The 13,601-nt window shown below is 43.3% G+C and overlaps 1 protein-coding gene across 1 annotated transcript in view; it reads left to right on the forward strand.

The window, feature by feature from the left end:
- Positions 1 to 639: 639 nt before the first annotated feature.
- The window catches only part of AFF3 (ALF transcription elongation factor 3), a 329,019-nt gene continuing 316,057 nt past the window's right edge, over positions 640 to 13,601 (forward strand). Inside the window, exon 1 of the mRNA XM_071430804.1 lies at positions 640 to 951. Within this exon, the coding sequence (XP_071286905.1) occupies positions 899 to 951 (53 nt within the window). The 5' untranslated portion in view covers positions 640 to 898. The remainder of the gene's footprint in view (positions 952 to 13,601) is intronic.

Consider the following 13,601-nt stretch of genomic DNA (forward strand, 5'->3'; position numbering starts at 1 on the left):
GTACTTTTATTTTTAACCAGAGATCACTCATTTTTAAAGGCTTCGTGCAATCCAGGGACCTTTAATTGCCTGTGCAGGTCTAGGTGGACCTGTATGGGCATGAAGACTTGCACAGGTGCAGTTTATTACACATCTAATGAGGAATTGGTGCAAAAAGGCCTGAACCCAGCCCAAACCCTGGACTGCGGAGAGAGCCCCTGGGAGCATCCCGGGCTACTGGTTCCAGCATAGAGAACCGGGTCCCCGGCCCCATCCCACAATAAATGCCACAATTTCTCCCCAGTGTTTCTGAGCCGAACATCGTGGTGCTTACCCCGCATGAGGTGCGGGTGTGCCGGGATGCTGTGTCCCACCCCGGGGTACCTGGCCAGGAGGAGGAAGAGGAAGAGGGGAGGAAAAAGCCCACCCCAGACCCAACTTCTGCGCGCCAAACCCCCCACGGGGGTGCAAGCTGCCTCCAGCTCCCCTGCCCGCCGGGCTGTGCCGCCCCCCGCGCCGAGCGGGCGCTGCGCGGACGCGGGCGCTGCGTGCGCGGGGCGGGCGCCGCCTCGGCCGCGCTCCCGGCGGCGGGCGGGAGGGAGGGAGGGAGGAGGAGGCGCGGGGGAGCGGGGCGGGAGCGGAGCGCGGCGGCGGCGGCCGAGCCGAGCCCAGCCGAGCCGCGCCGCTCGCACACGAGCGGTGGCACCGTGTGCTTTCTTTTGGGGGCAGGGTGCTTGCTTCTTTCCTAGGGGGAAGCGGGAGGAAGGCGGCCGAGGGGTCCGTCCCCGCCCGCGCGTGTGCGGAGAGCGGCCGGCGGCGGCGCCGGGGGTGCTCCGCGCCCTCGCCCTGCCCGCGGTGCAGTTACGATGCGCCCCGGACGCCGTGTGGCTGCAGCGCGGCGGCGCTGACATCGCTCACCATGGACAGCTTCGACTTAGCTCTCCTTCAGGAGTGGGACCTGGACTCTCTCTGGTGAGTGGTGCCTCTGCTTCACCCCCGGCGCGGGGACACGGGGGCTGCGGGGGATGTGCGGTAACTGGAGGGGGTGCGATAACTGGGCCATGTGCAATAATTTGGAGTGGGTGTGCACTTACCGGGAGAGGTGCAGTAAATTTGGGGTACAGCAGTAGTGGGAGGGCAGTAAGGGGGGTGCACTGACTCGAGGGTACAATAACTGGGGCAGCGGGTGCATTGGCAGAGGGTGCAGCCCAGAGAGGTGTCTCCTCTGCCACTTGCTCTCCCAGCATTGCTGGCTCGGCAGGGGCAGAAGGAGGGGTACCCTCCTCCCCTGACTGCCAGGGTGGATCCGGGAGGTGAGTGTGGTGTTTGGCTGGAGGGGTCACCTGCACTCGTCCCTTCGCCCCCCCGCGCTCACCCCCTTCCCCTCTAATAATACCTTGTGCCCACCCACCTCTGGTACCTCGAGTTGGACTCATCCCCCATCCTTCCTGCACGCCCCTTTCACCCCTCCACCCCCACCTTCGCTCCGCAAGTCCCTCCCGGGCCGTCTTTATTGCGCCCCCCCCGTTGCATGCCCTTGACCTCCCCCTGCGCACCCCCGTCCCTGCCCGCCCCGGCGGCGGGTGCGGGGCTGCCAGGGAGGAGGGGAAACAATTTCTAGAAATGTCATTAGCGGCTGGAGGTGGGAAGCGCTGCCCTCCCCCCTGCACCACCCTCCCCAAGCTGCTGCCTCTGCCAAGTCCCGGAGTTTGCTGCGGGAGTCACGCTGCCCCCGGGCGGCCGCCGCTCCCCGCCGCCGGCCCCGGGTCCAGCTGGGGTTCGCGGGGTGGGGAGGACGCGCTCCGCTCCCCCTAGACCCCCGCGGGGTGCGGGGAAGCGCCCCGGGACCCGCGGGGCGATGCCGCGGTGGGAGCCAGCGGTGGGACGCGGGTGCGGAGCCGCGTGTGGCGGGAGCCCCGCCGCTCGGAGCCCCGATGCCCGCAGCCCCGACGCTCTGAGCCCTTCTGCCCGGAGCCCCGACGCTCGGAGCCTCACTGTCCGGAGCCCCGCCGCTCGCAGCCCCGTGCGGCCGGGCCGTGCGGGCCGTGCCGCCTTCCCCGGCGGGGCGCGCTCCTGCGCGGGGCGCTCCGCGGAGCAGCGGCGGCACTGCCGGCCCTGGAGTGCGGCGAGCTGAGGTTTCTTTTGCCGGCAATCAGACACCGGTGTGCGTTTTGTTTTAAGCCGTGCTAGGTGATCTATGGCTTCTGTCAGTAGGGAGCGCGATCGACAGCGCCGGCTTTTCTCCTCGGTGGCAGGTGTAGCAGAGGGAGCTGGACCAGCGAGTCCCGTTAGTTGAGCCGCTTCTCACAAAAGACCTCGGGATGATGAGAACAGCTTGCGCTGCATAATGTGGGTGCTTATAAATGCATACATTGATAACATTGAGCCCAATAAAACTTTTACATTGCTGTGGGAACTTTAAAGAGCGCGTATAATACAAAATTAGTTATTACCCCATAAAAGTTTTTAATTATAGTGTTTCTGCCTGTGACACAAGTTAAGGTTATGTCCTCGTTTCAATTATAAATACCAATATTCAGTTTATATCCGAACCATAACATTTCTCTCTGGCCTGATTTTAAGTTTACAGTCTGTATGCATAGTTTTACAATTAAATTACATGGTTTTTGTATTAAACAAGAGTGGGAGAAGTAATACTTTTACACATTTGAATGCTTTTCCCTTTCTCCTTGAATGAAGACAAACTTTGGGCAAATTTTCTTTTTCAGCAAAAGTGGACTGTCCATTACTCTGTTCTCTGAGCCGGCTATTTGAGTTAATAATGATTTGAAAAACTAACAATGTAACTCTGGGACATTAGGGGTCTAGGCTGTGTCTGGCCATTGCTTCTTCTCATAACCTTCTTAGCACTCTTGGCTGTTTTGGAGCCACTTTCAAATGACTGTGGTTGCCATAAGACTCCTGTATGGGTCCAAAAAGACATCAACTGTTTTCCAGCTAAATTACCTTCTTAAAAATATCTGTATTTGCATTACTTGCAATCTTGTGGTTTCATAGCTCTTGTTACTTGTTTTCCTCTATAACTGTTGCAGTTTAGAAGGTGAGTTCATCAAAAGGTCTCCAAAAAGCACATTAGAAGTTGTTGCATTGTGGCAGGCCTGCATTCACTGCTAAACTTTCACCCCTTTGTCGGGGTTGAACCCCACAAATACCCAGAGCAGTGCCTAGCGAGGGGTGCAAGGGGGTTGCTGTTGTGTTTCTGAGTCCTTTTTGGGGCACTGGGTTTTGCCACCAGCTTTAGCTTGGAGTAAAAGATTATGGGCTGTAAGTTTATCACGAAGCAGCTGTTTGACAAATGGTTTGGAATAGTCAGTTTTGAAAACTCATACAAACAGTAATAAATAAAGCTTACCTTGGCTTAGTGAAAGCTTCCAAAGTCTGTTGTGAAGGTCAGCAGTGCCCTGGAACCCTGGGTCATTCTCCCATTTGCAGGCAGGGTGGCTGTTGCCTGCTGCCCTCCTGCTGTCCTGCCTGCTCTCCATGGGGCAAGTCAGGGGCATTCTCAAGAAACTGCTGTGAATTCTGCACTAAACTGGCCAAAACAAAGCTTTTGAACGTGGTGATGTTCCGCTATGAAGACTTATGAGAATGCCTTCAAAGTTGTGCAGTTGTTGCCAAAAAGGGAAATAAAATACACCATATTGATAGGAAGTACTTCATGGCAAAGAGCAACACTTAAAGAGACTTAATTGTCTCTGCAGCAAGAATAAATGTTGTCCTTTATTCTTTTGAATGTGGCCATAATGGCAATTTGTGCACTTAATTTATGACTGAAAATCCACTTTTTGAAGTATTTGGTGAACATTTTGCTTAGAAGTGCAGTAATTAAATATTAATGTGCTGTTCTAAAGTGAGGGGTTTTTTTGTTTGTTTGGTTTTTTTTCTTTTTCTTTTTGTTTTTTGGGTTTTCTTCATTTATTTGAGATGTTCTTGGAAAATCAAAAGGTGTTTCCAAATGAACAGGGGCATGCTAATCAATTTTCATTGATTGTTGCTATTATACTATTAATGAATTTTCTTTCCAATTAATACATGCTATATCTTTTTCTTTGCTGTAACAGAGAAAATGTAATGTTTTATCATGTAGTGGCTATAAGACAGTATTTAGCTAGTAAACTGTAATGGTAGAATATTGTAAGCTATTTTCTACTAAACAGTAGTTTTTCCAGATTGTATGGATGCCAATAACACTTCTGCTTTCCAGAAAACTACTATAATTCAAATAGTGAAAGCTGAGCACAAACTCAAATAGGAATTTTAAGAAAACATACCAATCTGTGGCATAAACAAAACTTGTGCCCATTTGGGAAGCTTTTTTGGGAACATTTTAGGGTGATCAGCCCAACTTAACTCAAGGTGTTGTTACTGCTGACCAACAGAGTTATCCTGAACACAGGGCACTGATGACTTCAAACCACAGCCCTGCCTCCTGTTTTTCCTCCTCCATGCATTTATTTGTGTGCTACATGTGTAGTTTTACTTGTCCAGACTCGAGGATGTGGATTCTCCAGTGTGTTACAGGTTTGCATTTGTTTACACAGGACAAAAAGAGATGGAAAATCTCAGATGGAGGTGTTTTATATGCCTGCTGTACATCAGTAAACATCCTATACATGATGGAAAGCAGCAAATGAACAGACCAAAGGACCTCATCACAGTGCCCAGACTAGTTCTGCATTACAGGCATTTGTTTTGTTATTTGCTTTATTTAACAAATCAAGATCAAAATTCAGCCAGGTCTTTAATTCCGTGCTTATTCCAGGTTTGGGCACAGCAATAGTGAAGAGCAGTCAGAGAAGGCTCTCCTCAAATGCTGATGTCAGATACAGGCGTAGGCAGAGTTGTTCCCCATTCATTAAAAGCAATTAGCAGATCTATTAAAGCACTTACTGTGCTGTACCAAACAAGAAAATAATTTTGAATGTAAGATGTTTGTTAGCCACAAACAACACAGTGTCTGTTTAGGTAAAAGAAGCCAAGTATGTAATTGGTTTATTTGGTAGTTACCTGATACTTCTGTGCCTTTTGAGTTAACACCAGTTTTGTAGGGGTTGGATAGTCCTGTAAAAAATGTATAGCTGTATAGCTTCCAAGCTAAGATCAATATCAAATGCCACAGTATAAGATGGCCCAGTGTGTGTTACAGACCTTGTACTGAATTATTAGTTCATTTGCTATCTTTGGGTCTGTTCCTGCTCCATTTGAAGTCAATGAGAGTTTTGTTTGGAAGTTGCTATTAACAAAAAGTGGTCAGACATCCAGCAGTCTTATAAATGAACCTTTTGTAACTTCTTGATTCCAGGTTGCCTGGCTTTTAGTCTCTAAATTTTATATTTGTGTAAGGCAAGATTTTTTTCTTATGTTGCATGGTGTTTACTGGAGACAGTTTTAGAAAGCTAATTCTACACATACTTCTTCAGTCAAAGTAGAAGATCACAATGTTTATTTTCAGATAACAGTAAGCAGCTACTTTGGGGTGAAAGGGGTCACTCTCTCAGTATGGTAACAGGCTGGACCAGCTTGACCTTTTTGCAGAAAATACTCAGCAATAGTACCTCCCTCTCAAAAAAAACAACAACAACAAAAAAAGTTAGTGTCCTCTTTTATCTCACATCTCCTTTGCAACTCCACTCCAGCCTGTGTCTTGGACTTTTCTCCTTATTTTTTTCTTTTTACTTCTTTTCCCTTTTCAACCAATAGTGCTTGAAATCATCTTTGTCTCTTTATTTCTCTCTCTGTGTGGTGTTTCCTATTCTCCTTTCCTCCCAGTGTCAACTCACAGTTACCACCTGTCCCTCATTGAGATCCCGTCTAAAAATTTGCTCTTTCTGTGATGATTATAAGTTGTGAGCAAACAATAGGCAAGTAATAACTATAGATTGTTCCCTTCTCCTGCTTTCACAGCATGTTCTCTCTTCTTGATGCCTGTTTTTTAGGCTGGAAACCCTTTGGGTCAGGAACTGCTTTTATTGTTTGAGTTTTTTTTTTCTTACAGCACTGAACAAATTGTATATACTAAAACATTATAAGTAATAAGAAGAGCAAGCTTTTCAAAATACTTTATAAACATCAGCTGAATAATAATATTTTAAAAACATGTCTGCTGTGCCACGTGAGTGCTCATTTGCTGGGTGTAATATACCACATCCTCCTCATTTGAGTCTCCACTGAGTCCAGAGGCTTTGCCAGTTTACATCAGATGAGGATCTGGACTATTATCTCTAATTCACTGTACTTAGTTGGTTTTTTTTTAGAATAATTAGTTTTTTAAGCTTGTGATTTGTTTTTGTCTAATAAGTAAAATTCTGTTACACCAGTAGGACAATGGATGTGCTTTCATCTGTGTCCCTGAGGACTGTTTGAGTACCCATGTCCAATTGTGTGATGCAAGAGATGAACAGCCCTTTAGGCTCTCATTCTGACACTCAGACGTGAAGATTTGTCCTCCTCTGGGGATGTATTCATCAGAAGTTGAGGCGAAACCCTTACTCTAGGTTATTGGGGAAGGGTTCAGAAGAGGGCATGCATGAGATGCATGCAGCATTTCCCATTCTTTGTGAATATTTTGAAGAAAATACCAGGTTTCTTAAAACTAATGGACAGGAAATATGGGCCATTAACAAGCAGCATTCACAAATACTGGCTGTGGGAACATCTTGTCATCCATATATTAGCAATAATTTCATACTCAACTCCATGACACTGTCATTAAAGGAAGCAACTGTTTAATTACAGGGGTTTCTAACTTCATAAAACAAATTAATCCATTTGCTTTATATTTATTACGAGGAGATGACAAAGCACAAATAAAAAGAGAGATACCTTACAGTCAGGTTATTACTTTTTTATAATAGGAGTAATAGAGTAAAAGCTGTAGAAATTAAGAGAAACTGGCATCACATACAGGTAGAAATCAGGGAGGTTAAGTTCTGTGTGACATGTTGTCTCATCTGACAGACTGATCAGGTTGTAACTGTGAAGTGGCCCCATCAGAAAATGAGATTTCAAAAGGATGGAATTTTCTAGGAAACCTATGGAAACTTTCTTTTTGTATGGTTGGTTAGCTGTAAGGCTAATTCCAGGGAAAAAAAAAACCAAGTTCTTAGGGAAAAAGTGGAAGTTGGAAAAGAGAAAGCTGTAATCAAACTTCCTTGGTTTTGAACAGAACTAACTCTCCATAAACCCTGCCTTGCTGAGGAGTGGGAATTCCCATTTTGGTGCTGCTGCTGGGGTCTGGATTCTGACTGCTGCCAGGGAGGCCACTGGTCTCTGCTCTGGCCAAATCCATTGGATTCACATAATTACCAGTAGGGCTACTCTTCTGTCTCTTAAAAATCAGTATTAAGACACTGGTTATACTTGCTGGTGGTTGAAATAATGGATACTTATAGTTGAATATTCAGGTAATACTCTACATAATTTCTGAATAATTTGTGGGTAACTACAAATTTATACTTAGGAGAAAGAGTGAATGAACTGTAGTGACAGTTAAATGAACATAATGACAATTATTAATATTCTGTGCTAAACGTTTTCTGTATTTTTTCAAAGGTAAAAACGCATAACTTGTGTTCCTCTCTTACAAGTTGATAGTTCAGCTTTCCTCGTACCTTAAGCAAACAAGAAGTAGTGTTAGTGACTTAGGAGGACTGCATTTTATCCTCTTAGGAAGATTTAAACCTGAATGCATGTACCAAGGACCTGGATACAAATGCGTCTTGGGAAATATGACAGTAGGAACGCAATTTAAACTTAGCCTCAGAGACCCTTTATGTATTTCTTAAAAAATAAATTAGTTCCAATGCAGCAGTGGTGGTCTCTGCAGGCAGGAAACACTTAAAATTATGCAGAAGGGACCAGAAATCTTTGCTAAGAAGCTTTTTGTTGCTATGTTTTTTTTTCTCAATAAAGATGATCCACAACTGTAAGCACTTAAAACTAAAAACAAGAGGGTTGTATCTGACAAAGCTGCACAACTTCTTAATGTAACCCAGTCTTTCTGTGTGGTTGTTTGCACATGTTTTGGAGCAGAGAAAGAGTCCTTTGTGGCTCAGCCTGGTTTGACTACATGGCAGGAGTGTACAAATAGAGGATGAAGGTGGTGTCTGCTTACACTGAGTATGTTTTGATTGCTTTGAGCTGTGATCACTTCTTTCTGCACAAATCACTTTTGATTTGATGTTAGGGAGAAACTCATGGCTTCCCTGGCTCGTGCATTGCCATGATGGTGCAGTCTAGATGCTAGGTATTATGATGACCTGTGGTGGTAAGAAAAATGTAAATATGATAGATAGACTGATCAGAAGGAAAAAGGTTTGGTGAAGTATGCATTTGCAGAGTTCAGATTCAAAAGCCATCCCAGCAGTGGTCTCTCCAACCATGCATCTCTCTGTTTCTATCCTTGCATTCTTTGTTTTGGTCACTGTGAAGGTTTTGGGGAGCCTGTTCTCATGCATTGATGTTGGCAGGTGTCCTAAACCTCCTCTGGGGGGATGCTAGCTTTTGTTCTGCTGATGCTAAATGGTGTCTACATCCTAGTGATGCACCAAGAGAAAATTGATCCCTTCTGTCATTGACCACTTGTGATTGACCAGAAGGGTTCATCTCTCAGGTCTGTCAATTTCCAGAGAGAATGATTTAACTTTAATGTTTTTGTGCTCCTTGGTTTTAGAACAGCAAGTAGATGATTGTACCTTAGCCTAGAAAAAATTAACAGACTGAGTTGACAGAGACTCTGGAGAAGATAATTACATTGATATGCATCCAACAGAGGACACTTTTTTATATTTTTTGTTTCTGACATAGGGAGGGAACTTGTCATGTCATCAACTGTTTTTAAAGGACAAAGTAACAATAAAAGCTAAGCATGCATTTCTTCATTTGTGTTTGGCAGAGAGAGTGTAACATTTTCTCCAGGATGATGACCTTGAATTAACTAAATGCCACCAGTTTAAAGAGTAAATTAATGTCACAATGTGCTTTATTTGTGGTTAGGCTTGAAGACTGTCAGGAATTTCTTAATACAAAAGGTGTTTTTGTGCTAGTCCATTTACTAAGGCTCCCCACAAGAAAACCACCATGATCCTGACTGATCTGAATTTGTGTCACCACATTGCCTTGCATGTTTGTGTACACCAGAGTGTTTGCAGCTTGTGGAGCTCAGCCTTTCAAAGTGTGTCACCGAATCACAGAAATGGCTTGTGTTGGGAGGGACCTTAGAGATCACTTAGTGCCAACCCCCTGCCTTGGACAGGGACACTTTCCACTGGACCAGGTTGCTCAGAGTCCCATTCAACCTGGCCTTGAACATTTCCAGGACAGGGTATCCATAGCTTCTCTGGGGAGCCTGTTTCAGTGTCTCGCAGTGTCTTTACCTTCACAGTAAAGAATATCTTCCTAATACCTAATCTAAACCCACCCTCTTTCAGTTTGAAGCTGCTCCTCCTTGCCCTATCACTACATGCCCTGGTAATCAGACTCTCCCCATCTTTCCTGTCAGCCTGCTTTAGGTCCTGGAAGGTGCTAAAAAGTCTTCCCCAAGACTTCTTGTCTCCTTTTTCTAAGAAGTGGATCCCATTCAGAACCCAGTCACTCCTTAATGTAAAAGGGGCAAGAATTATAGGTGGGTTTGGGTCTGGTTTTTGGTAACTGCCAGTGTCTATGAAAACCTGTTCCAAACCCATAGCATTGGTAGCAGAAATATACTTATTACCAATATCTGTGGTAATGTGTACCTGTTAATGTATCCCTGGCCATTTAGTACAGATGATTCTGCAACATCTGAGGTGAAATGGTGTTGAGATAACCCCAACAAAGGAAAGCACAGATAAATGCTTTTGCTGCTGGAGCTGAACCAGCTTTTGTAGATCCAAGAAAACGATCTCTTTATGGCAGTCTTCAAGGCTTCACACTTCACAAGACCTTGCCAACCGGGGTGCGTGGCTGTGTGAACATGATTACATAGCAAGTGGTGTAAATGCAAACCTTTTTTGTTGTTGTTGTTCTTAGAAATATATAAGTAGCAGTATCTTGAACTAATTACAGCTGATGTAAAGCACATTTAAGGAAACCCATTAGCAAAGAATTAAAACTAGAGCAGATTAGCTATTCTTTAATGGCCTTGACTGTAGATCTTTTGATGCCTTGGTAGCTTTTTTAACACTCATTGCTCATCTGTCTTTATTCAATGACTGAGAAGCTTCTTTCAAGTGACAGTGAAAAATTTGCTGTTTTCTGCTGAAAAAATTATTACCTGGTAAGGTAAATTCTATGGAGTTCTGTACTGTTTTTGTTGTTGAGATTTAAAGCATTTTGCTGCTCAATGTGTCTGTATAGTAGAATGAGCAATTCCTAATATGCTTCCTAGGAGTTATTAATTATTTACTTTCTTGAAATACAGATCATAGACAATTTTACATGACTTCCTTTCGTACAGACTTTCTTGACTCTTTTTTTATTTTTGTATGCTTTGCAAATGCCTATAAATTCATTTTCACTGAAAGGGGAAATAAGTAATTTAGGTAATTGCAGCTGTTTCATAATTAATTAATTTCAATTTAAAATAATCAAGTAGTGCCCATCCATTGTTCTGTGTGCTTTTCTGAGGCATTAAGATTCACAATGTCAAAATAAGTTCCAGATGGAAGTGCATACTTTATAATCTGAGAAAAAATATCTGGTTTTGTCAAAAACCTGAAGAGTCCTGCCCTGATCTAAACAGAGAGTATTAAGCACATTTTCCATTTGCTTTCAAGTAATTCCAATTGCCTTAGGAATTACTTGAAAGTCCCAATTTGAAAAGTTTTATAGGGTAATAACTTATAAACAGAACTATAGAATAAGAGGAATAGTGATGTATGACTATATATTAATTTGTTTCCTCAAATACTCCTGGTATCTGTTAAAATGTAACAAGTAACAAGGATTAGCACATTTCCCCCTTTTTGGCACTCTTCTGTGATAAAGAGAAATATTTGCAATGATAAATCATCTCTTTGCTAATAATCAATAAGTAACACATTCTCCTGATAAAAAATTCATGGTAAAATGAAATTTAAAAAATTGAGCAAAAGGAAAAATAGTTGAAGTGCGCTGAAAAAGTCAGTATGTTTTTATACTTTAATATATGCTTGGGTTAATGGAAGAACTTTTAATGTGGCAGTTTGCAATTGGAATAAAAAATCTTTTTTGAACATGAAAGACCCTTATGTAAGAGGTTTACATTATGTAAATGTTAGTGTTATTGGCAATAGCCCATTATAAAGGAAAACTTCGTATTCAGAAAAGCATTTGCAAATAATGGGATAGATGCAGCAATCACTAGTCCTCACTTGGACAACTTTCTCTTTGAAGTCAATGGAAGTTTTGCCTGAATAAGGTGGAAGAAATTAGCCCATTCATTATTATCTGAATTACATCAAGAGCTGACTGCTAAACAATAAAATCATGATTCATAACGTAACGGCTTCACTTAATTCTTTTGTAGTCTTAATATATCTCATTATATGGTACTTCTGTTCTTTCCTCTCTGTGCAGTATTCAAATTAATAACAACCACCTTTACATAACTGATGGGTCGACATGTTTTGCTGCCTTAGCAAGATCAAAGGATTTTATATACCCTTTTTGGATAGATATCAAGAATAGGGTGATCAATCTCTTCAGTAACCATTAAGCACATTGTAAATATCTCAGGGTACCCAATTAGACACAAGTGGTTTGCCAGATGCTGAGAGCATCACCAGTTGTCAGGAGATCCCCAAATCTGTGGGACAGTCCAGAATTTATTAGGGATTAGTGGTGGTTCGAGTTGTCACTCCACTGATTTGTGGCCATTCAGCTGTGCCCTGCCATAAGCAGCCTGCATGATATGTGGAGATAAGGTTCAGGTGACAGATATTTCGTCTTGCCCCCCAGGCACCTTTGGGTGGGACGGGCGCAGGGGTGGATGGACACTGGTGTTTCAGCTCCTCTCTTGTGACCAGGGAGGAATGCAAGTTATAGTAAGTGAAATTGCAAAATTAGAAGGGCATAAGAGAAGCAGACTGAAGAGAACAGCCCAAGAAAAGGGACCCCCAAAAGGCTTTATTACGAAGCTGGAGTTAACCCATTAACCCCTCTCCAGGAAGCCATCTGCAGCCTTCAGGGTTTAAGAATTCTTTTTATCTAGAGATGTAATTGACACAAGATGTGTAACAGCTGCAAGATGTCAGGTTTGTCAAAGTAACTAGAAAAATTAGTTCTATGACACACACAGAGCAGAGTAATGTACAGCTAAAAAAAGAAGAGGAATAAATTATCATAAGGGTTAAAAAGAGGAAGAAAAATAGTTGAATAATGAAAGTTGTAGTTAAATCTGAAACGCTGATGATTTGAAATTAAACTACAATGAAAGTTTCTGAGAAGAGTCAACACCCTAACTATTTACCCCAATAGAAATAATAGTGAAATTCCCCATGTTCCCATTATAGCCATATTTCACTGAGGGGCTGGAACGCTCCAGAGTAGGGTGGCTACTGTGCTATTTTACCCTTCTGCCTGTTGCTGTTGTTATTCAGCATTACCATTGCACTTTGCATCTGCATAGGGACCCAGATTTGCTGTAAGAAGAGCTGTTGGGACTGGGGACAAAAATCCAGTGACAGTGCCAAAAACTTCATAGGCAAAGTGAAAAACTGAGGTAAATTATGGATAAAAGTTAAAACTGGTCAGAAAGAAAAGACTGGAGTCTTATTAATAATCTGAATAAACAGCAGTTGCAGCAAACCACCAGCCTGACAGTGCTGCCAAATCCATGAGTGTGAGCATGATGGGAAAACTGAGAACTTTTTTTTTAAGAACCTCAAAAGGAATAATGAAATGATTTGGGGCATGTTTATGAGGACTCCTCCCAAGTATGAGTGACAGCACAGGAATGACCTGAGGGGGATTAGTTGGAAACTTGGAGAGCCTTAATGGGTCAAGAGAAGACTAGAAAGCCTTATTTCAATAACTTCTGGTAATGACTTTTCATAATGATGGCAACAGGCCACAAAGGGCCTTCATGGTGAGGAAAGTGGGAACCACTGAAGAGCTGTGAAGAAAAGAGGTTCATAGTCAAAGCACCCTGCCTGGGAAATACTGTTGGCTGTGGCATCTCAGCTGGAGCTGGCTCTCATCTGTGAAATCCAGTTGTGCAAACTAAGACATTCACAGCAGCAGAAAAATGCCCTTGCCCAAAGTCAGTAGATGGGTCTCAGTAGCACATTATAGTTTAGGGCCCCCATAATCCCAGTGTGTTAAAGTTCTGATACTGAAATGCTGATAACTATCGGGTGTTCTGTAAGGCAGTTCAGCACCTCATCAGACCACATGTGGCACCAATGGGAAATAACTAAATATAGCTATTACAGTACTACTATGGAGTACTCCTACAGTACTGCTGCTTTGGATCAGACTGAGTCTTGGAACATTGACCTGGAAGCCAGTCAGATATACCTGATTCCCACTTTCTGTAATTACTTGGAAATGTACCTCTTATTGAAAACCTTAAAGAAAATGGAATTCTGATTTTTTTGAACAAATACGTAGCTCAAGTGTTTTCCTTTGCTCAACTCAATTCA

Source organism: Agelaius tricolor, unplaced genomic scaffold, assembly GCF_023055355.1.
Source record: "Agelaius tricolor isolate 1412-34295 unplaced genomic scaffold, bAgeTri1.0.p SCAF_7, whole genome shotgun sequence".
Lineage (NCBI taxonomy): Eukaryota > Metazoa > Chordata > Aves > Passeriformes > Icteridae > Agelaius > Agelaius tricolor.